The sequence below is a fragment of the Pipra filicauda genome, unplaced genomic scaffold, assembly GCF_003945595.2.
Source record: "Pipra filicauda isolate LSUMZ 115617 unplaced genomic scaffold, ASM394559v2 scaffold10_size6260569_pilon, whole genome shotgun sequence".
Classification (NCBI taxonomy): Eukaryota; Metazoa; Chordata; class Aves; order Passeriformes; family Pipridae; genus Pipra; species Pipra filicauda.
Window position 1 is genome coordinate 1,283,997 of NW_024103541.1, and position 27,250 is coordinate 1,311,246.

General features: G+C 41.1%; 1 protein-coding gene across 1 annotated transcript in view; it reads right to left on the reverse strand.

Moving 5' to 3' along the window:
* Positions 1-3,579: 3,579 nt before the first annotated feature.
* TFCP2L1 (transcription factor CP2 like 1) overlaps positions 3,580-27,250 on the reverse strand; it is a 37,167-nt gene continuing 13,496 nt past the window's right edge. The window contains 13 exon segments of the mRNA XM_027725612.2: positions 3,580-9,430; positions 9,867-9,918; positions 12,323-12,465; positions 13,423-13,523; positions 14,192-14,282; positions 15,163-15,256; positions 15,353-15,401; positions 16,760-16,851; positions 18,578-18,688; positions 19,679-19,831; positions 20,307-20,413; positions 20,686-20,791; positions 22,362-22,438. Coding sequence (XP_027581413.1) covers positions 9,393-9,430; positions 9,867-9,918; positions 12,323-12,465; positions 13,423-13,523; positions 14,192-14,282; positions 15,163-15,256; positions 15,353-15,401; positions 16,760-16,851; positions 18,578-18,688; positions 19,679-19,831; positions 20,307-20,413; positions 20,686-20,791; positions 22,362-22,438 — 1,214 coding nt within the window. The 3' untranslated portion in view covers positions 3,580-9,392.

Genomic DNA, 27,250 nt, shown 5'->3' on the forward strand with positions numbered 1-27,250 from the left:
ACGCTCAGCTGTGCACATCGAGCAGGATCGTGGTGGTCTCCCCTCCTTCCACAGGGAACTGTCAAGGCCACTGCACGTCACATCCAGCTGTGGGCACTCATGCCAAACAGCTGTCTCTGGTTTCTGAGCTGCACAAAGGGCATGGCACTGCCTCAGAAACAACATGGGAGGGTGAATGCTTCTTTTCTCACAGGTTGCTTAGTGAGCCATTTGCTACCAGCCAGTTGAGTTTCAAAGTAAGCCAGCAGTGTGTTGCCACTTTGTCCTCATGGTGTTAAAAGCGATTCATGCTGAAGCGAAGCGAAGGCTTCGCTGAAGTGAAGGTAAAGTTGCTTCCTGGCCTTATTGACCACCAACTAGTGGTGGTGGGTGTACTTGAATTCCCCTTGGCAGGTGGAGGCCGTTTCCAATGGGATTCAGCTCCATTCAAAGCAGAGACACACTAACCAGAAATAAAACACCCCAGCCCTGTTACTATTGCTGCAGGAAGGTGGGTTACAAAATCTGCGGCCTAGCTTTGTCTAAACAGCTCTGGAGAGCAGCCTCCTCATGAGCAGGCTGTCAGTAGGTTGTGTTTCTGAGCACTGTGTTCAGGGGGTGGATGTGCACTTAAACCAGCAGCGTGGCTGCATTTGTTTGGGAACAGGCACTCCTCTTCCTCAGGCACGTTGGGAATGCTGCAAAGCCATCGGCCGGAACTGGAAGAGCCAAAAGGGAGCCAAAGACTTTGAAGAAGCTCCTTTTTTTTTGTCTCTCCCTTTTTTTGGCCCCCAGTAATCACTTCAGCAATCACCAGCTTTATACCCATGTTCTCACTTGGACTCCATTTCTTTCATGACATGCATGTGACAGTAAATAACTATGGCTGTTTGAGAAACAAGAGTCATGGCCTCATAGGCACTGCTGTGAAATGAGGTAAATAGTGATGGAAAAGGGAAACCGTGGGTGGTTCTGGAATAATTTTGTCTGGGACCATGTTTTTTGTGCTCAGGACAGCTGTGCTAAAGCACGCACTTGGCCTAATGTATGTGGTCTCCATACTTTTGCACTGAGCTTTCCTTTCCTGGGCTGCTCTGGCCATGCAGCCTCAGCCAGGTTTTCTTTCCTGCCTTAAGTCATGTTGTTCATCTTTTTACTCAACTTTTCCCTTATTTTACTACCACAGGTTAAACTGTTAGGTGATGTCATGGAGATCTTAATTCCCAAAGTGGTACCAACCCATCCAGGAACTTTTTCTTCTGAGAGATACTAAGCTTTGAAAATATTTTCACAGAGAAATTCCTCACAGCATTGCATTTTTTTTTTTTTTTTTACTCCATCCAATGTGATATTTATAGCATGTCTCTTCTCTAGAGCATAATCTTAAGTTCAGCATTTAAATTCTCAGCATTAGAAAAATTATTTCTCAGTGCACTAATGTGCTCAGCCAATTTTGGATTCCTGCTAATCAAACTTTTTTCCAGGTGTATCATACTTGCTTATGACTTAACATCAGATAAATCAGAACTAGGGCTTTTCTAGACTGTAAAATGGATAGTGGCACTGTTTGCAATAGTCAAAAATAGAACATTTTGCATAGGATAGGATAGGATAGGAACAGGACAGGCCTGACTTCCTAGGCCACACATATCTAAGGAGGAGGGAAGACTACGCTTGTCTGAAACTCCAGTTTGACCAGGACAATCAGCTTCTGCTGTAAGATACTAAAAAAAAAAATAAATTAATTTATTGCTGTGTCAAATCTTTCCCATCCAGGTAAGCCTGGAAGCATTTAGCCTCTTTACAGAAAGAGTATGACAGATATTATCTCTCTGCCTGCTCCATAGTTGTGACTAATCCGCTTAACTGAAAGACTGCATTGTTTTGTGAATTGGAAAATTAATTTTAAAATGTTTGCTTGCTATTGAGGATTTAGATCAGATTAGGCCAATGCTTTGACTAAGCAGCTGCAGTCTTAGGTCTTCCTTCTCCTCACTCATAAAAGAAGTGGCTCTTTACCACTCCTGTCCAGTCTTACAGCTGCCATGGACTTCTGGGTATATTCCCTTGGAACTCTTTACCTTGTAAGTTTCTCTATTGGTGTGTTTCCCACAGAAATTATATTGTGAAGAATTACCAGTTTCCCTGTCCTTGAACCCTTTTTATTAAGTAAAAACCTTTCTAGTGTTCCTTTTAGCATTTACCAACCCCTGCCAGCACATAGGTCAGGTTTACAGAAGAGGGACAATTTTGCATGGAGCTTGGTGGGAACTACCGATGCATTTGGTGCTCACACAGCACCACACACCTTGTGGGGCTTGGGGAGGAATTCACTTCCTCCTTCTGAAAGCCCCAGAGATGGCCCCTGCAGCTGGCAGGGCTCATACCTTCATCAAGTCATCAAGCACTTGCTGCCAGTGACTTCACACACTCAGCACCTTCCAGACAGCCCTGGAGAGCCCAGATGCCAGCCCCGGACTCTTAAGTGACTACCCAGATCTGTTGCTGCTGCCTGCAGGTGGATTTGAGCCTATGCTAAAGCTGTGTTGAACCCAGCAGCCCTCTGAGACTTGATGCTGCCTAACCACGCACAGAGCAGCTGAAAACTTCAACAATATCAGGCCTCAGAGAGCTGGATTTCTGCCTCCAAAGAAACTTTAAACTAACAGAAATTGGGGTAGACAGTCCCTTTCCTCTTCTCAGGTATGTCACCTACAGGGAAAAATACTAAATTGTCATCTACCTTCATCTAGGCCCATTGCCTGTGCCCTTATACTTTGCATATGAACCAACACCTTTATAGGTCCAAGCCGCATTTTCTAATTTTGTGATTCGAATACTTCAGTAAAGGAAAGGAGCTGAAATTGCTCTTGAGGTCAATTCAGATTAAGAATCACCCTTACACTGGTAGTTCATCTATTCCCCCTTCTTTGCCTCAGGGTGAAGTTTGGCTGCTGGAAGATACTATTTGCAAACTGGGCTCCATCTTCTCCTACTGGAAAATGACACCGAACATCTGCTAATTTCCTGACCGTGTACGTTACTAGATCTATGGCTTAGGCCTCAGAGGATAATGAAGTTCTTCCACCCAAACCACTGGGAATGCTTCATATCCAAACCTCACTGCCTCTGCTCCAGCACGTGTGTCACAGCTGCTAAACGGGACAGAGCATTGCTATGAGGAGGGACTCTCTGCTCATCTCTGATGTCACCAAGGACCAGGCTCTGAAACGCCCGTGTCTTCTGAGCACTGCAAGACCAAAAGCCAGCTGTCATCTAACACAGCTTGTGTTCTCACTAAAGTATATGCCCATTGTCACGGCATCTTCAAGAATGAGGCATTTCTCCTCATGTCTTGACCTGGATTAAACACGAACCAGTCACTGCATTGTGCTGTGGAGAAATGAAGTCTGCCCCAAGTCGAAGAAAATGCTGCAGGACATTTGGCTACAGCTGACATTCTCTCGCCAGCACTTTGCAAATTCTGCTCCCACTCATTTTGAGAGGGTGCCCAGCACCTTACAGCTGCCTACCAAGGAGGAGCCGATGCCAAGGCTCTCCTGCGTCCATCCACACCAAGTAAAGCAGAGACCAAACCCGTGCTTCTTACAAACAGATTTATTTGCATTTTGACTGGAGCACAGATTCTAGATACAGATTTCTTCTGCACAACAGTACAAGAGCCAGTGCAAAATATGCTTTTTTCTTTTTTTTTTTTTTAATTCATGTACAAAAAAACCCAAAAACAAAACAAAAAAGACAAAGAGTGTGGCAGTATTTACTCACAACTGGTAACGCCTCAGCCTCCCATCGACCCACCTCCACTCGCCCTTGCCCGTCATGCCAACTTTGTGGTCATCAGCATCGCCTGCCTCGAACGGCTGCACTGTCAGTGAAGAGAGGTAACTCCCCGGCCCTTTGAAAGATAAACACTCACTCCAAGCAAACTGGGACACCACCAGGCTACTTAAAGAAGTTGAATACACCATCTACTCGCCAGGGAGCAGAATTTTGAGGGAATGGCAAAAAAAAAAACAAAAAAAGGTATAAATCAAAAATGCAAAAAAAATTTAGGCACTAGCTTAACCCATTTGTTAGAGAGAAGCAAGGATGTCAGATACAGTCTGCCTTCTCATATTCACCCACGGTAGTGATGATCAAAGCCAAACACTCCCCACTCTGAGTACCCTGTGCTGTCAAACAGATTATAATCTTATGAAAATATTTCTATTAGTACCATAAAGTTAAACCATTTCATAACTGGAGGAGAAAGAGAAGCTACAGTCTGAATATAAGCATTTCTTTGAGAAGTCAAAAAAGCCCAAAACAGATACAGACAAAAAAACCTGTCCCAGTCACCCACCAGATGATTGTTAGAATTACAGCCAATGCTTAAGCAATACAACATCGAGCTAGGAAAAGTCATCGTATGGTTGTTGTGCTTAGGGAGTAGCCTTACTAGTTCACAAAGCGTTGGGCAATCTATTTCTCTGTTATTCTAACTAATTTTCAGAAGCTGCAATATAGAACTGCAGTGTTAGTGCAACAATATGCTCTTCTTCACCAAGGCCTGGGATTTATATTGCAGAAATTCACCAAATTTACATCACTCCAAGTGTACTGTGTCCAAATCACCTAGAGTCGCTATTACGGACTTTTACACTTCTACCCAAGGAATGGCTGGGTTTGGAAGCTTGGTCAACCAGTCTCTTACATTGAACTGCAGTTAAACAAAGCAGAGTACCAGTTAAAGCCAAAGAACACATGTACTCAGCACAAATATGTGTTGATACAGTACAGTAGGTATGTGGATATATATATATGCATATATATGTATATGTTACATTATAAGGAGAGTGCCATTCAGGGCTTCTCCACTGCAAGAATCCTTTTACCACATCCAAGCCTTGAAACTTCAGCCCGTTAAATTTCACACTAAGACAATAAGAACTGCAGTGTTTTCCAGATTGAATGATTATTTTAGCCAATTAACCATGCAGGGCCAGCTGAAAGAACAGCTTTCATTTTAATAGCACCAGTCCTGACACCTCCGTCAGATGGCCAAATTTTTATCACCAGATTATTTGCCCCTTCAGTTGTGTATCATGGGCATTTCTGAGTTCTCAGGACATCACCAGAGTCATACTGCCTGATCTGTATCAATTTACTCAGTTGATAGAGAAAATGCCACAATTCATGAAATCGTTTTGAACAGACAATACAGATCTGATGAGAACATGGGTTTATACTTTGTAGTACTGGCTGCAGTATTGGTATAAATCACATGATGATTCTGCCTTTTCATTCCCAGTAAACCCACTTCTACTCATAGTGGCTGTCATCATAAATACAACTGAAGAGCTGGACAGTTTGGGAAACCATATCATTCACTGTTATCCTAAGACCCAGTCCATATAAAGGTCTGCTGTACAAATTTCACGTATAGCTGAAAAAAGTCTCATTTAAACCACTTTGAGCAAGTTTCATTTGTTGCTTTTTAAAAAAGAAATAGGAGCAACAACAACAAAATAAAGCAAAAATAAGTGTAACAGACACTTAGGAGCAAAGTAAATGCAGAACTCTTTCGGATGTTTAGATGAGTGGGAGCTACTCACCTCCCTTGCCTTTAACCTATCTAGAATTTAGGTGTCTATCCCAGACTAATCATTTGGGCTTCCATCAGTCTTGAGGAAACAAAAGTTTCCTTCTGGAGCTTGTCACATCCACAAACAATTCAAAGGAGTTCGTCCAGGGGCAGCAGACCCTCTGCAGCCACAGGGAGGGTCTCACCTGGCACTTCCACAGGTGAGACAAGTCTCTCTCTCTCTCTCATTCCTCACATAAGCCACTAAAATAAATCCTGAAGGCTTTGCGTGGTTCCTGCATGGACAAACTCAGTTTCAACGGGGCAAGAGTTTGTTTTTATGATTTTGGGAAGCAGAGGGGAAGGTTCCTCAGCAGTCCAGTCTCACATCAACATTGCCCTGACCACGTGCACCAACCCCTCAGCCACGAGTGGCCAGTTTGCCCCTGTAAAACAACCAGCTGGTTACGCAGCATCATGGAAAAAGGGCAAAGGGTGCAACATGTTTTCCTGACACCCAGAGATACAACACATTCTGCACCTTCCTCAAGGGGGCAGTGAAGGGGGAGATCCTGATCTATTCTATCAGGACCAGCAATAGGATGTGAGGGAATGGAATGAAGCTGGAGTTCAGATTGGACACTGGAGAAAAGTTCTTCCCTGAGAGGGTGGTCAGTCACTGGAACAGTCTCCCCAGGGACTTTTCTTGCCCTTGATCATGGTACAAAGCCTGCCAGAGTCCAAGAAGCAAGTATGCTCTGGATGACACTCTTAAACATCCGGTTTAGTTTTGGGTACTCCTGTAAGGAGTAGAGCATTGGACTCTATGATGCTTATGGGTCCCTTTCAACTCAAGATATTCTACAATTCTAAGTTGTAGTAATTCAACATCCTCCTAGACACCAAAACAGCTGTGCTATGTCTTCATGGGTGTGTATGTTACTTGACCACAAACCTCCAAATTTCTGCTGTGACTACAGAGGTTCAACAAGGACTAGAACTACCCTGTCAAGGGCATGTAGATATTACACACACATTAAAGCTATGCAGCTTAACAAGAGGCTAACACAGATAAAACAGTAGAGCCCACCCAGTAGGACAGTGTTTATAATCTATGGGACTGTTTGCTCTGTTATACCTTCTTAGAGCATAGAAAGAAAAGCAAGATATATTGTCGAATTCACCCTCATATCAGTATAAAATTTTATTTTTAAAAATCTAAATACAGCAAGGCCCTAACAGACTTATTTTTGTTCAAAATTGATCAAGCAAGTGCTAATGAAACACTATGAGGGCTTTTGCATATAATTCCTTAGGGAAAGAGTTTTTTTTAAAAGAATCAAGAGGTCAGACTTTTTAAAATAAGCAAAGAGATCTCAGTTTCTAACTCTGGGAGCAAAGCTACCTCTATCCTTTCTTCACTCTGCTGTGTTTCAGTATTGCTGTGTTCCCTCAATTACAGAGCTACCCCACTTAAGTGGATATGATACAGACTGCACTCCTGGCAACTTCAAGGTGTATTTTAAAGAGTTCTCATGAGGTCAGATTCACCTGAGTTACATGCCAATAACAGCCATAGCCTGTATTGGGCCAATATTACAGAACAGGATGAAAAAGCACAGCAAACACATCTTCAGTAGCACTTTCTACAACATAAACCAAACAGCCCCCGCTACACGGGAGCACATTGGTCCTGTATACTCACAAAAACATCTGGAATTTATTCACTGTTTTGGAAGGCAGTTGTAACTGTGTGGCCACCACCTGGAAGCCCCAGTGTCCATGGCAGGAGCTCCTCCTCACCTACACAACCTGGTCCTCAACCAAGAAGCTTCGATTCCTTTACTTCAGAGGGAAGAATCACCATTCCCAGAGCCTAGGTATAGTTTTTGGAGAAACACTACAATTCACGGAGCATGCAGAACAGCCAGTTTAGCAAGATCGTGCCTAAGTAGGCACTGTTACTCAATTAGCTGAGTTGGCTGAAGGTTTTCCCATTGTAACACGACTTTTCTATTCTAGTATTATTTTCGGTGAAAAAAAAAAAAAAAAAAGAAAAAATCAGTGGGGATGGGTGGGGTTTTTGCGCAAAACTTGTTGCTTTTAATGAAAAAAAGGTTGCTTTTCTCAATATTTTGCTGTTTATTTCTGTTGGGAAAACTTGAAACACATAATTTTTGTCAGAAAAATATCAGTTCACGTCTGTCCGAATTCCTCTAGTGTCAGTTGGGAGCTATAATTCAAGGGTTCCATGGTCCCCTCTTTCCCTGGGCACCTCTCCAGCCTTCATGACGCATTCCGTGTTTGACTAACCCATGGTAAGAGCATCATGGGATCTGTAATTCAGCCAAAGAGCTCATCCCCAAGGCGGACACAGTGCGCAAAACACTTGAATGAGAATTTCTGAGGGCTGCAACAGTAGCTCAAACTGATGCTGCTTTAAGGGCCAAATGGATTTAATTAAATGTTTCCATTTCAAAAGGCTGGAACATTTTATTCAGTGTTTTCCAGCTGACAATTTCTCATTTTTTGAAAAATTTCCATTCCAGGAAAATGTTTGGTATTTCAGCTTTCCATGTCAATTCAGAATGAAATTAAATATTCAAGAATCAGATTTTGATGCTATATAGACATTCAGTTTGGGAAACAGCCTTATTACGTAGCTATCAAAAATGAAATGGCTTCATCCATGCAAGAAAGGTGTGATCCAGTTTGCCTCTGACATCAGTGGAAGCCACTGTTTTAGCTTAATGGAGCCTGGATAGCATCCCAAAAGACCAAGGAAGGGTGAAGTTGATCATAGTTAAACGTATTGGAAACAGGAGTCAAGAGTGAAAGAGCAAGGATATAAGAAGCAGCAACTAAGATGATCTGTTATCTGCACTTGATCAAAACTCAGTTTTACTTGAGTAAGTAACAGGAAGAAAATTCATTAAGATTATAAAACCTAATTCCCAGTTGCAGTAAAGACAGCAGTCAATCACTACCTTGTAGAGTAGAATAAATCCACAGTATGAATTTGTCATGAGCACTATAACTTTCAATGTTCAAAGCATTTCCTCAGAAAACATTCATAGACTCCATTCAGGGAGACTGCTCTAAGATAATGGTATGCTACTGAACTGCTTGCCTCAGGTTGTCTGTGCTCCTTTGAAACCCCCAAAAACTGTTCTGTTGGATTGGCATTACAGAAGCTCTGTCAGGGGGGACCAGGGTCTCTGGACTTTGAGCACATCTGCAGGTGGAGATCAGCTAAGTGTGGGCTTCCAGAGCTGAGACTTTGGATGAAGACTGGGCACCAAATCCATCCTCTGTATTGCCCAAACTGGTTTGGGATGTAGCCCCAAGCCTTCCACTTCAAGGAGTAAAAGAGGACCCCCAGGGAGTCTACATCTATCAGCAACAGGGCGTATGTTGAAAGCAAGAGAGCACTCAGAACAGTAAGTAAATCAATTTGCTCAACCATAAGGGTTCTAGAGAATTGGGATTTGTTTATCTTTCATTTCCCTTTAGTACAAGGTAGATGTTTCTAAGTAATAAGCAGAAACCTCTACAACTTTTAAAACTGAAGAGGAAGGGAGGGAGGAAGAAACATGTACAAGCTTTGAGGATGTTCTCAGCTCCAGCTTAAAAAAAAAAAAGCAAAACCAAAATCACACACCACAAAAAATGAATATCTGTAAAAGCAAGTTTTTCCTTAAGCTGTTTGGTAATTCTTAGTTCACAGGAGCATTTATCCAGAAGGTTCTTCATGTTTCCAGTCTAGGTTGTAGCAATCTCAGTGAGGCACTAAAATTTTAGGCTGTTAAAGTCTCTCTGTGCAGCACGGTCATTTTAAAATGATGTGGTAGCCATCATTGCTTTCAGCTGTAACAAAGAAATGCAAAATGAGTTTTCATTGCTTTTAGGAAACACCAGAGGTACAGAACTTCAGATTTTCTTCCTAGGTAGTCTGTAATAGTTTCTACTCTTGGTCCACAACCCACCCATGAAAATCAATGCTGAGCATCTAGGTCAAATAATTTACATTAAAAAACCCACATACTGTCATCTTTTATAATTTACTATAAGTTTTTCTGCTTATTTATGTCAGTGGTATCAATGAATTTATGAAATTTTTATAATACTAACTGAGAGGAAAGCATAAGATCAATCAGTCTATCATAATGCAGTCAACACCTCAACTTACACTAAATTAGATTATCTTTTCAGGATAACAGCACTGAGTTTGTGATAACATTTAGTGCAATTGAAAGCACGAATTATCTTTAGAGCCACAGGTAATAGCAGCAGCAATACATACCTTTTAATGTGCTGATAACAAAACAAGATTCATCTTGGAAGTTTTGCACCATCTGAAGGGCAGAAGCAAAAAAGCCAACACAACATTTTTAGCAATTAAATTCAAGTTTCTTTCAGTATCAGTATAGACTTGGAGGAGGGGTATCAAACAGCATTTGGTGTCTAGTCCTACACAGTCCTGAGCAACCCTGCCCATGAGATTATTAAAGTACACGGCTGATTAATTAAGGTCCTTGCAGTTGCTAGAGTGTTTAAGAGAAGCTCATGCTAGAAGTGCTTGCCTGAAGCAGCTCTTGATCCTGCAGGTTCTTATACCACTCCAGTTATTCTATTAAAGACCATGCTCTTAATTGCCTTCAGTGAAGCTGTTCTAGTTCAGACTGGATGAAGACAGACTCTTTCCTAAGATCTAACAGTGGTAATTACACATTCAGCTAAACTATGGAGCTCAGCTGAGCTTACATTAGCATTTAAGTAACATGTAGAGGTGGGTAAGCCCCAGGAAATGGACTCCTTGCTGGATAAAGGAATTGCAACTGAAAAGCCATCTCAGCAGTGTCCATCTGGTTACTTTGACCAGACATTAGTACAGATGCTGTGCTTGCAGGAGCCATTTACTTGTTTGTATTTCATCAAGGAACAGGAATCTTAGTGAAACTACCATAAGAGGCAAGGCAAATCACGGGAAGAAAGATTAGAACCTAAAGCTATTTGAGTTATTCATGAGAAACAACTGGATTTTCAGAACAGGTGCAGGTTCTAGAGACATCTCTAAATAAAGAGGTGAGTTAAGAAATTCAGATGACTTCAGATCCAACATGAAAAGCCCATTTAAGCTTCATCCTTAGTCAATGGTTCCTCCCATCTTAGAGTAGTTACACGGGACAGAGGACATGAACTACCTTCAGGAGGTGTCTCATACAGTTGAAGCAAATGCTGGACACAACTTGAAAGGAGGGAGATGTGACCAAATCCTGTCTGATGAGCTCATAAAATCCAGCTTTAAGAAAAAGCCTTCTCCTAGATATTGAACAGCATTCAAGCAGTGCACTTTCCAGCTCTAAGTTCTCACACCAAAATACCGTTTTCAACTTAGACTAATCCCTCTATTCTCTTTTGGGTTTAACATCCAGACCCTGCTCCTGCAAATCAAACTTCACTGGACAGTTTGTGTTTTTCTGCCTAACGATGCATGAAGTACACTCACAGAGTGCCTCACTCTTGCTGCTATAGCACTAAAACAAGACAAAAAATATTTAAAAAGCCATAGACATTGTTAATAATTGACTTAAACAAATACTTTAAGCCTTATACCCAAGCTGGTTCATGCAATTCCCCTACCAAGTGTTGCCTCCAAGCACTTTGCATCCATAAAGCATCAAAGTTTCAGATTTAATCAGGCTGGAATAGCAAGGAGACTTCAGAAATAAGCATTACAGCCTTCAGTTTAGGCTCCAGTTGAGACCTATGCTCTGCTTCATTTGTTTTAACAATGCTTCTTATAAATGAAGTTCCTTAAGTGATTCTGGTGCATGAATGAGTAAGTAATTTAGTAGGGGGGAAAGAGGAAGAAGGGCAACTCACTATTAACCTCCAAGTTAATGGAATGGACTACATTAAGCCATCCTATAATGGGACACAAACAGCTAGCAGAGGTCCATTAAATTATAGCATGCACTTATATGGCACTGACTGACCCAGTGGCTGTAATCGCTGGCCAAGATGTAATACTAATTGCCCTACAGATTTTCAAACTTGCCTTAAGAAACTTATTAATTTAATTTTAAAGGTTGTTCTTACTTTAGATCCTCACTTCAAAATTTGTGTAAGTAGTAAAAATGAAAAGATATTCATAGAATCATTTAGGTTGGAAAAAACATCTAAGATCATCAAGACCAAATGTTGACCTAGACATCTAGTGGTGCCAGCAAGTGCACCACTAGACCATGTCCATAAGTGCCACATCTACACATCTTTAACAGCCCCAGGGAGGGTGACTCAGCCACCTCCCTGGACAGCCTGTTCCAATGCTTGACAACTCTTTTAGTGAACAGATTTTTTCCTAATATGCAATCTAAACTTGCCCTGGTGCAACTTGATGCCATTTCCTCTCATCCTGTCACTTGTTACTTGAGAGAAGAGACTCGGCCCCACCTTGCTACAATCTCCTCTAAGGTAGTTGTAGAGAGCAACAAATGAGCAATTTTATTCTGTTTTGTTTTGCTTAAAAAAAAAAACAAACAAAAAACCCAACCTCTTTTACAAAGCAAAGGTCTTGAAAACACACCAAAATCAATGCTATGCATGACTGATCCGCTCTAAGTATTTGCTTTAACTTGCTGGGATTAGTAACTTTGCAATGCTCGAAGATGCATTCCATAATCTGAATAGTTCATTCTAGCATCAAGAAGTCAGTCAATTGTTACAGCTCCAACAAAGTTTGCATTAACCCCTTACCTCATTGCTCACCAATACATGGATCCCTGTGGGTCCCTGCCGATAGATCCGGTTTATCTGCTGTGGAGAAATGCTGTACAAGTTTGCAATCTTCTCCATTAATTCCAGCGTGGTCAATTCTTCTAAGAAGATTGCATGATATACTGCAACAAATTGAAAGTACTTACAGAACAGCACATACAGATTGTACCAAGATCCTCAGCTTCAACAACCAAATGGGTTTAAAATGAAGGTTCAAAACTTGACAGTAGATAAACAAGCTTTGTTCCTTTAAAATATCTAGCTTGATGCAGAAAAAAACCCCAGTACTTGGATGCAGCAGGCAATTAAAGAATACACAACTTTTACCTAGAGGAAAACACAGGTACTAATGACAACATGCATCATGGGGCACTAAAAAAGCCCTCTCATAAAGATGCTAATATTTTTTGATAATCTACTTCTACTGATTTTGACATTTTTAAAAAAATATGTCAAACTTCTGATACTATGTAACACAAAAGCAGTATTTTATTAGATGCCATCCACTAATCCCATAGGCACAAACTAAAGCATACAATGTATAAGGTAACTACAGGTGACAGTATTGTTTTATAAATCCAAACCAAATTACAGGAACCAGGTAGGAAAGTTATGCCTGGTTATTACTAAGTGCAAGAATTAAGGACAATCTCTATTCTCATTTGATTGTACATCATGCCATAAGTCATGACAAGTCTCCAAAAGCTTTGAACTTTCAAGAATTAGAACCTCACTTTAGGGCCTAGTGACCTTCCACTTCCTGGAATTTTTTCAGACAAGACATAATCTGAAGTAAATTGTGGACAGAAGAGTAGTTTTTTTAATGCTGTTTTCCCTACTAATAACTGAATAAAGATTTTGCTGTGGCATTCTGCAGCTAGGTTGTAAGTTGAGTCTGCTCCCCAGACAGATGGTATCAGTTGGAATTTGTAGACCTGGAACTATAATCAAAGTGGCAGAAGTGGGATAAACAGGACCTCTTCAAACTCTTCAGGACACTACAGTGTCCCACACAGGACCTCAGGCAGAAAGCAGCATTCTTACGAGGTGTTTATTGAGATCCATACGTAAAAACTTACCACAAAGACTGCCATCTCCATTGTCTCTTTTTTGGTGGAGATGGGACCTGTTTTGCTCTGGTTCTTGACAGACATAAATTGTCATCTTGGGCCTTACATTTCTATGGATTAATAAAAAACAGTAGTAAGTTATTTAGTAGATGTAAAATTGTTTCAAGTCAGCTAACAAACAATGAGAGATGGAATCATTCAGGCTGTGCATAAATAACAAACTAAGGGACAGTCTTGATGCTGGTGACTACATGTCTTAGGACATCTATTAAGAGACCCCTGGGAGGTAGTGCAGAGCACCTTAATCTTTTCAGGATCAGATAAGACTAAACAGTTTACAGCAGTTGTCAAGCAGTTCATCACACCTGCCTCTACTGATTTAAATCCTGCCCAGCTGTAGAATTTCTGAGGTTACTGCAATGAAAGTACGTTTAAGAGTCACTTGAGGCTCCAGGGGTTCGTTGTTTTGTTGTTTGTTATCTCTAATGGAGATTTAACATAGGGTATTGTAGACTGTGTCTCTCAGGAAATGGATGTAAGCTATCAGCTGGTAGCAAAAAAACCATTGAAGACCTACATTATGCTGCTTCATATATTGGCAAAATTTCTGAGCTATGCTTGGATTTGAATACCATTGTGATCTCCAGCCTCTGAGACAAACTCTCTGAAGTACTAAAAGGAAGTCTAAATGCTACAGCTCCAGGATTAACTTCTAGTTAACACTGAAATTACCAAGGGATGCTGTCAAAAAAAAAAATAGAAAGGAAATAGTACAAACCTTCCTTTAATTGCATTAAAGAGCCGAATTCCATCAGCAGGTCCACAGATTTGAACAAAATCTTCTTTGGACATCTTCAGTAAGTCGGCACCTACATATTTCAAATTGATTTTTTTTCAGAAGTTAAGCAAATCTTAGTATCCAAACTGTGTGTATGGGCAGCAGGAAAAGGCAGGGGGAGAGAATCCACAAAACTCAACCAGCTAGTTTGCATAGAGAAGTTGCAAATTCAGAGAGGTGTACACTTTAGATCAGTCCTTGTGAAACAGAAAGCTAGAAGCTGCCAAAAGAGCAGTGCTACACTGGAAAATATTCTAGCCAACTCAGAAACAAGCTAGATATTTAACTGGCCATTAAATGACCCAATTTTCTCTAACTGTCACGTTCACCGGGTTATTTAATCATGCTGCAAGTCAGAGAGAGGCTCCTCGTGGTTTCAACATCTCTAACAATTGCCCCTTCCACCATCCTTCTGGTTTGTACAACTACCTAATGGGAGGGTACATCGAAGATGAAAACAGATATGTCTCAAAACGTGGACAGGGACAGGATGAGAGACAGCAGAGAGAAGATGGAAAATGCTGATTAGATATAAGAAAAACCATTTTCACTGTGAGAGTAGTTAAGTATTTGAAGAGGTTGTTTAAAAAGACTGTGGAATTTCCAACCTTGGAGATAACTCAAAGGCAACTCCACAAGGTCCTGGACTTGCTTCAAGCAGACGGTTGCACTTAATGAACTCAAGAATTCCCTTCCATTTTAATTAATTCTCTTCCACCTTTACCTATTCTGTATGTCTACAAACTGTTCTGACAAATGCTAATTACTCTAAGAACAAAAGAACAACCACACTGGATCACACCAGTGATCCCATCAACAGTGGCCAGCAGCAGATGATACTAATATGAAGCATGAGCTGCACTTTTACAAAAGAGAACAAAAACCAAAATAATTTGACTGTTTAAACTCACCCGAAAAACTTGAGAAGAGTCTACAGAATGGAGAGAACCTATTACGATGAAGCCACTGCTGGGCATCTTGAATAGAAGCAGAAGGAAGGAGATGCTACATTGCAAAAAGAATAAGAAGGTCTTGAAATGAACTGTTCACCAGTGTCCTAAAAGAGAAAAGCACCACATTAACATGATCTCAAGTACTTACATCATTGCTGGGAGGCAGGAGCTCCATTTGGTGGGTTGGAGAACTGTTGCTAAAAGAAATTATATAAAAGTTGAAAGAGAAAAAAAAAACACATTACTTTAAATTCTACATTGCAGTGTCCATTCTCTTCCCCCTCTCCTCTATTTGACTCAACTTTCACAAGTTACACACCAATTTGGCTTTCTTTCTCTATCAGGTTTTTAAAAAGGTGTCCAAAATCTGGACCAAGAAAAGAATAAAAAAACTTTTTTCTGCTTGAGCCTTTTGTTAGTCAGTTGAGGCCCTACTCAACACTCAACACAGAGGAAAAACTCACATTTACTGACCTCTTTCAAGCTTTTGCATACTGGTGACTCACTAACATGACATAACTAAGCAAGGAAATTGTAACCTACAGGGTAGTTGAACTCAAAATTTCTATGAGCCAGAAATAACCTAATAATAATTCTTCACAAAAATTGAATAAAGGACCTTATAATTCAACCCTAGCATTATTTTAAACACAGTAAATAGCAATTTAACTATATTACACAAAACCACATTTCTACTAAATCCTCCTAAACATAGACAGGACTTCTAAACATGTCAAGGATTTTATCAAAGAGCTAATAATCTACAACTGGAAGAAAATGCTCAACAGATCTCTCTACTAACTCAAAATTTTGTAACTTCAATGTTTCTCCTTATTCATAGGTTGAGGCCACTGATTGAAAATTTGTGATACAACATGGATTGATTAATAAACTGTGTGGGAAGGCAGTCAGTTGGCAGAGTCCTACCAGAATAAAAAGAAAGGCCTATGCCAAATTCCTAGGGGAAAGTATGCTGCAGGGAGGACTCAGAAGTACTGAAGGACCCTGTTGTACATTTCTGACATCAGTTATCATTTCAGGATTACTAGAACCGTTTCTTTATCATGGCTATATTAATGAATTAAACATGCCTCCACCAGTCCTTTGTTCTGAAATGGCTTCTCAAAACCCAGGCTGTTTTGCCCCAGGCAGGATTTCTCTACATCCCATTCACCTGGGAATTCAGCACCCCAAACCACCTCAAGATAGAAGGTAAGGAAGAAATGACAACTCTAAAGAGGTGCTGAAAGCCTCTAACAAGCTTGCGAGAAGATACTGGGAATTGGTACAGGGTATGGTGTGTTCTTACCAGGAATTGCCCTGGTGGTCCTCTGATGCTCACCTAACAGTCAGTATGTAAACAGTGGACATACAAATTATAGGGAATTCCTGGACAAAAGGTCTTAAAAGGCTTTAGGGACATACTTTCCCCCTTCCCAGAAAGGGTGGTCCTTGACCTCTTCTTCCAGGGTATGAAATACATGGACACACAAAGCTTATGCACCCAAAGGCTACCACATCAATAGGAAAGATAAAGCATTTATTTGTTACATACCCATCTCCGAGGTTGAAGCTGTTGGGAGAACTGTTGTAGCTTGGAGATGGAGCATTGTTCATTTGATAAGGCACATCTGGCCAGGGAGAGCACTGTTGGAAGAAGGGCAGCAGGGATACTTTCATAAGGATGGAAATAAAGGATTTGATTCTCCTCTAATACCACATTCATGCTGTTGCCACACCACTAACTTCAGCTCATCACTCCTGCTGGGAGGAGAAGATGGGCCATGGATTTTCTACACTGCTCTCCAAGCGGGCTGTCAGGGGGCCAGATTGATTCCAGTTGTGCATTCCACATTTCTTTCTCCCATTTCACAAAGCCTGTCCCCAAATAACACTGGGCCAAAGTGTGCACAGCTGTAAGTCAGAGCAACGCCAGTAAGTCAACTCAGACTGGGAGGCAGCAATGATACAGAAATACCCCTGGTCTCAATTATAAATCCCTAATTAAATCCAGGCAAGAGTGACAAATACGGTCCAGTGGCATTGCTTCAGGTTTATACCAGTGAAAAAGCAGAATCTGAACCAGCCTGCTAAAGCCTCTGGCGATCAGTCAAATAGCCCCAGTCATAAATGGATATTACATGGAGAAATAGACAGACAGACACAGAGCTGCTAAAAGCCTTCACAAATATAGGTCAGACTCCACATTCCATTACAGTAGTATAAAACCAGAGTAACCCAGCTAGAATTGGTGACTCTGTTCTGAATTTAAGCCAGTGTAATCAGTAGGAAAATCTACCCCTTTGGAACCCCCTGCCATCAAGAGCTCAAGAAAATGCTCTGCAGTATCCTTGTTTGCAATGATAAAAAGACGACAAGTGTAGCTTTGCAGCTTTATCATCTCCACAAACACTAGCAAATGCTTTATCATCTCCACAAGCACTGGCAAATATTTAACTCTTTGGCAACTCACATTTCCCCATGCAATATGTCAAAGTGCAGCAGAGCTCATAGGAGAGTTTGGGATCTGCCAACTCAATAGAATTAGGTCCATCAATTAGGAAACATGTTGGTTGCTCCTGGCAACGTGAGGAAAATTGAGTGGGAGGGACTGGATCTCACAAACAGGAAGTTGATTTAAATTAAAAATAAATTAATGTAATTTTTGAAAGTCCAGCAAGCCACTTCGAAAAAACCAAGAACTAAACCTAATGACAAGACGTTCCCATAGGGAGACTGAACTGCACTTTTAAATGCCTTCCATGAGTCCTGTTGCTTAGTAATTCTGCAGCCTAGGGTAAATTTTATGTATAAATCTTAGTAATGACAGGGAGGGGTAGAAACACATACAACTCTACACCAGATGCATCAGAAAATAAGACATTCAAGATACTCCTAGAGTAAAACCCAGAATCTTCTCATATGTTGTATGTAACAGTAGCTTCATAGGCACATTCACAGAAAAACATTAATCATTTCATCAGACAGGTCTATTCATCTGCTCAAGTGCCCCATCACCAACATGAACTTTTGCCAGACAGTTCTAAAAAAAAAAAAAAAAAAAAAAATACCTCTTACAACTGGCACCTGAGGGCCATGACAAGTGCCCAGGAGCACAGAAGACTATTGAGAAAATAATTTCTTTTAAAGTTAGGCTGTTAAGGGTTGGTTTATACCCTGAAACATAAGAAGTTTTGGCATCTTTCATAAATTTCAACAGTGAGAGTCATTTTATAATTTCACTCCGCTCTCAATTTCAATCAGATTTGAGCATACATGTTTCCACAAGACAAATCTCCAGGGCTCAGTTAGATGATGTTTTCTCTCAAATTTATCTCCCAACATGATGTAGTACGTGTCTAAAATGCTTTACCTCTGTGAGAATAGTTGTCTCATAGGAAGGCTGATACTTCTCCTTCTCTTGGGTGGTCTTCTTTTCCATTTTTTCCCTGTCAGTCTTCTGTTTTCTGTCTGCTCCTTTAGGCTATAAGCACAAGCACAGGCTCTCCCTTACACCAAGTACTACAAGTTTGGAGACAAAGGCCAACAGATTTATCTAATCTGCTCACAAAAGCTTCCTTAAATTGATGGGGACTTTACATATGAAACAAGATCAGATCTGTATTTTCTAGACAAAAAAAAAAATTAGTCAAGGATCTCTACTGTTTCTACACATCACCCATGAATGACTACTGCAATTCTAAAATAGGCTGACCACAGTCCTGAGATGTGATTTCAATCATTTCAGACCATGAGCCCCAGCAGTTATGCATCTCAACTGGTGTTTGTTCCATCTTTCCAGGAACAAGAAAGACACTGCTCACAGGAGCAAAACTGGAGCAGCAGATCCTTTGAGAAAACAGGCCTATGGAAAGTTTGTTGTTAAGTAGCTACAGGTCTACCATGCCCAGATTGTAGCATGGAGAGGAACTCTGCTGAAAAAAAACCCAACAAAACAAAAAACAAACCAACCCCCCACAAAACAAAAAAAAAAAAAAAACCAAACAAAAACCAAAAACAACAACAACAATCAAAAAAAAACCCAAAACCCACACAAACACAACCCCTCTCCCCCACCAAAACTACAATGTATTTAAGATCTCCAGGATACACTCTTATTGTTCATGGAGGATTAAATCAAAGCAACTAGAGATGCCATAATGTCTTGATTGCCTAAGAACATGAAAACACTGTGGATACCCTAAATATCTCAGTATTTGTATAGTGTTTGAGGCACAACAGACTGGCCTAGGTCTTGGTGCAGCACTTGGATCATTTGAATTCAACTAGAATTGCTGTGTAGTTCAGTGTTTATGCCACCTTGTGCACAACGGTCTTGTTTAAGATCTTAAGCACACCCAGCTAAAAGTCTGTTCTTTTACTCCACTATTTGCATCACTCCTACACAATTTAAAATCTTGGCATGTTCCTGTGGCTTAATCTAGTTGATGACAAAGCCAAAACTACCTCATACCTTGAACACTTTGATCTGGCAGCTTGCAGAATGCAAGTGTTCTGTGTATTCACCATTTTCATTCTGCTTAAAGGTGTCGATTTGCACCCGGAAGGGCACCCCCTTCTCTCCTCCATGTTTCCGTGGAGTAAATTCTGTGCTGATGCAATGTACCTGGCAAAATAGAAGCTGTGCTCATCTCTGGAGACAGTTGGAACCTGTGCAAATCTGAATTTCAGAAACTGCCTGAATATGACATTTTGGCTCCTCCCAAAAAACTAAGAAAGGCAGAAGAGTTCATATGTTTTCATTTCTGTTCCTCAGGACAAAACAATTAGAAGAACAAGCAGTTCAGACAGAAACAGGGCATCAGGAAAAGCATCCTTTGAACCCTTCATACAGCTTAAAAACAGGGTTGGAGTTCAGAATGAGAAATACTCATGAAGGAGGAAACCAAGCAAAACCAAGATTACGAACAGTTTCCTCCAGACAAAACTCACACGTGGAAAGCAACATCAGTGTCACATGAGTTTGTATATTATCATTAACATCTTTGTCTCTCCTTCATCTCCTGGTTACTCTAACCCTTCAGGTCTTTGTAAGATATCCACCCACTGTATTGACCCCAGAACTATCACTTCTCTCTTACCTGAATGAATGCTGAGGCTCTCTTTGACGGATCCCAGAGAAATTCAACAGTGTTCAACTGGGTTGGGCTAGCCCTGGGATCCAAGATACCAACTGACAGCGGAATATCTGTAGAAGAAAACCCCTAAAATTTTAAAAATATTAAATTCAAGAAGAGAAAGCATTTCCAATTACAATTACAAGATGCATGTGAAAAGTGAAGCCACCAATGAGATATCTATTTTGGACCTACGGTGCTAGATCTCCTTCCCACCCAAAGACATACAGGATTCCTATGACAGTAGGATATATAAAAAAAAAACTAAACACAGATGCAAACACTCCATACACATGATTCAGCTTCCAAACACTGCCCAGGTACTGTAATGAAATAGTCTCACCTATATCAAGGATGCGGTCCCCGGGCCGACTCCACCTCCAGCCCTCGAGCTGCTGGTGCTCCGTGTACTGCAGGCGTCGGTCGTGGAAAACTACACGAATTATGCTCTGTTAAGAAAAGACAGCAATATCAACACTGTGATCCAAAAGCCCCTTCTCTTGAGATGACTTCTGTTTTCCAGAGTAGAAGCAAAAGCTGATCTGTTATGTTTCTCACCCCCATTCATGAGGAGAGTTGAGGGTCCACCTAAGAGACCCATCACCATGTTTATCAATTCCTAAGGGACCCCTGAGTGAGAGAGAAACACACTTCCCCCTTCACAGGGCACATCTATACTGCATAACACAGCCCTGTACAGCTTTCTGGGATTCACTCTGGAAGCACTATAGGCACCTCATCTTAGGTGTCATGCCATGTAAACATCACTATACTGCCTCCATACCCAAAAAGGCTCATATGGGGGTAATATTTAATGTGTCTGTACCATGTCCCAACCCCAATATACCCCATTCTGATTAGCAAACGTGGAAGCCAGCTCACCTGTCCCTGCACCAGTGGAGCTGACATGTCCAGATACCTTGTCAGTGGGAATTAAAACTTGATTCCAGCCATTAACAGCCAGTCACTGATTTGCCCAGGTGTAGTTAAACAAGTCTAGAATAGGAAAGCATCTGTAACAGCAAGCTGGCCTGCAATGGTGCAGCCATGTCAATAACTGGAGAAAAAAGGCTGGAATAAAGGCAATCCCCAGGGCAGACAAGTCCTAATACTCCTAACTAACATATCCTTTTGTATATTGAGTGCTACACTTATACGAGTTAATGACCCCTAACATCCCAGTTTATCAAGCCCATACTCCTGTTGGGGACTTCCGTATCAAATGAGTGGGCAATTTTTGCCAATGAACCTGAGAAATGCCCAAATCAAACCCTAGCTTCAAGAAGCAAGCAAGCCACAGTGGGAACACCTGCAAAACTGGAATCCCAATCCACACACTACCTGAAATGGGCCAAAAGACAAATAGGGAACTGCCTAAACTCGGACAACATTTGAAATCTAGCTTGGAATACAAATTTTGCAACTGGTCCCCACCTCTCAAAAGAAATCCTGAGGCAGAACAGTCAAGAATTGAAGATTGGATCCAGAACCAAGGTCCGGACCAAAGTTTTTGAATTTGAACTGTTTTGGGAGTGGGGGAAACAAAAAAAGAAAATCCTCCCCCAAACCAAATGATCAAGTTCTGTATGTTCATCAATATGCCCATTACCAAAGTAAACTGGAGCTATGCAGAGTCTGCCTGGCAAAATGATATAAACACCTGGGCCCTCCATGTGACATGTAATAGCCCAGGCATGTTGCTGGGGTTAAGTAGGGAGACAAGTCTGCCTCTCAGCAGCTTTGACCATGTTCACCACTGAAGTTTGGGATTCCCCTGAACCCAATATTCACTGTGAAACTCTGGGGTCATGATCACAAACAGAATAAAGGTTCCCCTGAAGCCCTGCAAAGCCAAGCTGCATAGTCCCGTGAAACTAGCACTCAACAACTTCATCAGCCCTACTCCCACTAAAAACAATGGCAAAGTGTTTTCCATTGTATTAGTGTGAGCAAGGTCAGGCCCTTCATTAAAGGCTGTATGTAGTAGCAGGAAGAAAAGAAATCTATATTTCTCCTTACCTTTACATATTTTGTGTTTAAATCTTGAAACTCTCCCAATTTCCTATTCTCAAGTAGACGGATTTCATAAGACTGACCTAGAGTTTAAGGAAACATTTCCAAGGTGTTTAATATGTTGTAGCAATGAGAGAGTCATGCTGGCATTTATGTGGCTGATAAAGCATACGTTTGATCAGGGAAAGCTTATTTTTGCTAACATAATGCATTTGCCCCGGTAATCATTAGGCACTAAAGCACAGCAGAAATCTGAGGGGAAGGTTTGCCTTTTGGCAACTAAAATCTCTCCATTAGGGCATCAATTATAGCTGTCTCCCAGGGCTGCTATACTTTTCTGGTTGCCCTCCAGAAAGTCACCAAGGTGTTCAAGACAGTTGTCCACCCATGTCACATGGCTGTGACAGCACTGTCTTTGTCTGTCCCTTCTGCTAAAGCAATCGTTGTGTGAAGAGATGCTGGCACAACACATCTAGGCACTATTTTGCAGAGGATAGAAACCTGGGCAAAATCTTCCCTTTTCCAGAGAGCAGTCAGGTCTGTAAGGTGTTTTGGTGAACCAGAAATACAAAATGTGTTCCATAAGGCCTGGGAAGTTGCTGCCCAGGGCATAAATACTCCTTTAGATATGTGTGTGGAGGCGGTGGGGTATTACAGCATTTGCAAGGACCAATTCTGGGAAGGGAATTCATACTCCAGCACCCCACACCACCCTCAGAATAAGGAATTTAGCCGGTTCAATAGAAATTAGCTAACTGGTTTATGAAACATCTCTCTCCAAGGCTGACAGCAGACAAATGAGACTGATGTCTCAATACCTTACGCACAAATTACTACAACAGTACAAAAGCTCATTGTTTTATAGCAAGTCTTTACAATAAACCTGCAGCCAGTACCAATGCAGGACAGGATCATTAGGATTAACGGAGTACACGTATACCTTATTTCTTGGTTTTCTTGCTATCCTCTCTTTTCCTGAAAAATGTACAGGGTATGACAGGGCACCAAGAAGATCAGTTTGGGTTTTCTGGCCCAACTAGTATCTCCGCAGAACTGGCCCTGCAGAAAACTGCAAAGCAGATATACCTCCCTTCAAGCAGCTCCTATCAACAGAGACAAATCCACTACATTTCTGGATCCAGATCTAGAAATGGAAGACTTATGACAGCAGATGTATCAGAAAGGCACTGCATTACACAGAGATTCCCTTTTGAGAATCCCACCTGCATGAGTACAGAACATATCAATAGAGCACATGGATAACTGTGCTTATTCAGCTGACTGACAGGTAGTAAAAAAAAAAGGGGGGGTGGGGGGGGCAAGAGAGGCCATATTGAATCCCCAAATGTTTGCACAACACTCCTACAGATGTTAATAGGAATTCTGGAAACAGGAAGTGACCCTTAAATCCAGCAAGTGGCTTAGGGCACAGGCAGAGGGGAGAATAAACCATATGAAGTATCAAAATAAGCACTGGAAAGATGCATAAATCTTTACCCATCTCTTTGCACATGAGTAAAACAAAATGACAACAGTCACCTGCCTTTGAAGACTGCTGGACAGCAAGAGTGGATTTTGTAAACTGCAGTCCTGAAACTGAGGTCTTCCACACTTTAACTCAAGAGACTTTCTAGCATTCTCACTGATACATGTTAATATTGTTCACTTGGCAAATTTTAGACAGATGTACATACTACCCTACATAATCCATGCTGTTGCATTAGCATAAAAAGATCAGGGTCGGGTTAAAAAAAACGCGTTTTCTCTCATAGAATTATAGAAAAGATCAAGTCTAACCATTAACCTTGGACTGCCAAGTCCACCACTAAACCATGTCTCTAAGTGCCATGTCTGTTGTACTATGTACTTTTATATGCTGTACCTGTTTATCTATGAAGTACTTGGCTGCTCAATGGTTCAGTTTGGGGATAGATTTCACCAGCTATGGAGTGATACAGTTCATCATCTCAAACCAATTTACACAGCCAAGCAACTCTCGCACTTACAGTTCATTCCAATGCAAATATGAGGCTAATTAGTCATTACAGAAAATTAATTTAGGTTTTGAGACCATGAGTGCCCAAAAGACAGTATCTATGACTGTACTCAGATGCAATAACAGGGACAGGGAAATTCAGTGGTATGAGCTGTGCTACAGAGGAAGGCAATGGTCAAACCAGAAGCACTGCCAGCCATTCAGCAAATATCTCAGGAATGAGCAGGTTTTTGGGACACCTTCACATACTGATACACTCTTACTCTTTTGTCAGCCCGATTCACTTATTTGTGGTTCCAATGAGACAAAAGAAAATAATGGGCATAAAAACATTGGCCATGTTCCTTTCACAGTACCATCAAGCACTCAAAAACTCTGCAGCTTGCATCTTCCACCCCTTAATGGCATAGGAACAGTACTGCAACCTGGCAGCCAGCAGGCACTACACATCTCCCTCTACCTGATAGGACTGATTCACCTTGGATGGAGCTAGAAACACATTCTGCTGCCTAGAAAAAAAGAAACTGCAGTGTAGACAGAGTTAATATTAAACAGAAAGCCAAAGAGGAAATAAAATGGTTTGATGAAAGATATATGGGTCATCTGATGGAGGCCCTGGAATGCAATTTATGCCAGGAAAAACCTCAAGCAAAATGGTATTTTATGCTAACTGCTTTCCCCTTGAACTCAGAATCTTTAACTCTAGTTGCTACACAGAACGATTATCAAACAAGACTGCTCCCAGTAAACCTTCAGAACACATGCAGTTTGTTTCCCTCTCTGTGAAACTCTGTCAGTGAGAATTCAGTCCTAATTTCTCAAAGTTCCTTTATGTATCAATCTTTTGGTACTGATTTTGAATTTATTCCCCTTAGATCTTTCCAGCAAATTCATTGCTTCGTGGCTCATGGTACACATAATTCATTAGCATAGACAGCATTCAGATCCTTGTACTTTTATAGCACCAAACTGCTTGGATTATACCTTTTCCTTGAAAAATATGTTCCAAACCTTGTTCAGTCTATGTCTTCCACCATCACTATCAACAAAACTCCTGAAATGGTGAATTACAATCTCAGCCCTGCAACTATAACTGCAGGAGGAAAAAAAAACCCTAAAGAATGACCACTTGGACATTAAAAAACAAAATCATTTTGTAAAATAAAGTGAACAATAGCGACCTAACCTGAAGAAAGCTGAACTCCCCCTGGCGTCAAAGAGGACAAAGAATTCACACAAGGCTCAGATACACAGATCATCTATGAATCCTCTATCACTGACTCACCAGCACTGGCAGGCACAGACTGACAATTTTCTGCTAAAACTAAATCAGTAATAGATCATTCTTAGTCAGGTATCTAAATCTGTAAAGAAGCATGTCAGCAAGTGTGACTAAAGCAATCCGTATTTCCAGTTCCCAAGACAGACTGCAAGTAGCTAAGCCCAAGACATAATGCTGAAATACAGAGTTTTCCCATACTGAATTTTTCCATCTGTCTGAGATGGAAATACAGATTAATACAGATCAGACTACAACCTTCCAAGTCAATACTTGGTGGTAAAAGCTGGAGACAGGGGCAGAGGGTACCAATGCTGAAACTCTGCAGTGATTTGATTGAATGGCCCAGGTCCAGACCCTGGGCAATATCTGGTCCTCAGCTGACATGGGTTCAACATCCAGTGGGCTCAGACAGAAGAAAGAGCCTGAAAAAAAACAATTGTGGCAATGGAGGGCAGTGGTGGCTGCATTAGATCAGTCCCCCTTTAGCAGGATGATAGTCATCACCCAGTGCTAAAGGCCAGCCACGCGCTGAAACCTTTTCCTACCACACTCTCAACACTGGCCACAGCTGCACCACCATAGGCAACGCAGGTTTGAGATCACTTCACCACAGTCTGGCCACTGGTCATGGTGTAATACTGGACACATGGGGCACCTAAAGCATCTGTCACCACCTGAAATGAAGAAAACACTCTGGAAGCAAATCCCCAGCACAGCTGATGCCAAAGCAGCCTCTGCATGTCCGTACCACCCAGTGCTCTCCTCACTCACCACAGCCCTCCTTTCCTACCTTAGGCAAAGAACAGAACAGCAATAAGTAGAAAAACCACAGTAAATTCCTGAGACGCAATTTGTCTCCCATCTTCATTGAAAGCTTCAGGGGCACCAGTAAAAACCTGGGTGGGTGATGATATACTTTAATTTGTATTTTAAAGAGACATTCCCTGAGCAAGCAAATTTATGCAATCTCCTCCTAAATGAGAGTTTGAGCAACTTGCTTTACAAACAAGAGTAGTATCCAGCAAAGTAGTAACCATCCAGGTTCAGAAAGTTTCTGGTTGGTAATTCATAAAGAAATTGCATCTATCTGAAGGAGGATTTATAGACTGCTGAGGTTTTTTTAATTTGTATTTTGGTAATTAATGCACATCAAATGCAGGTATGACCACTTAATTTGGGGACAAAAGAACTGAAAGTCAACAATTTACTACAGATGAAAAATAATTTAGTTCAACACAGGAATGCTTTGACCTGCTCAAACGGTGCAAGTTTTAACAGCTTACTGATCTCCATGAAATTTGGTCAGCCATCAGGAATTCTAGGTAATTTCTGGTTAAAAAAAGATTATCACCATTGTGAGCTTGAAGTTACGTTTTGTTTGCTACACAACTAAAATATCATTCTTGCTTCTCCTTGTTTTGGTGTTACATTTCAAGGGCCACTTGCACTATGCATTTTGTGGTTTTCTGCACAATACACCGACACGATACACTAATTTCCAATTAGGATGCTGATGTTCCAGGCTGATATGACTCAGGCCTTACTTAAACTAGCAAAGTAGTCTGCTTGCCTTTCCAGCAATTAATTAAACCCTAACCTTCGACTAAGCAATATAAC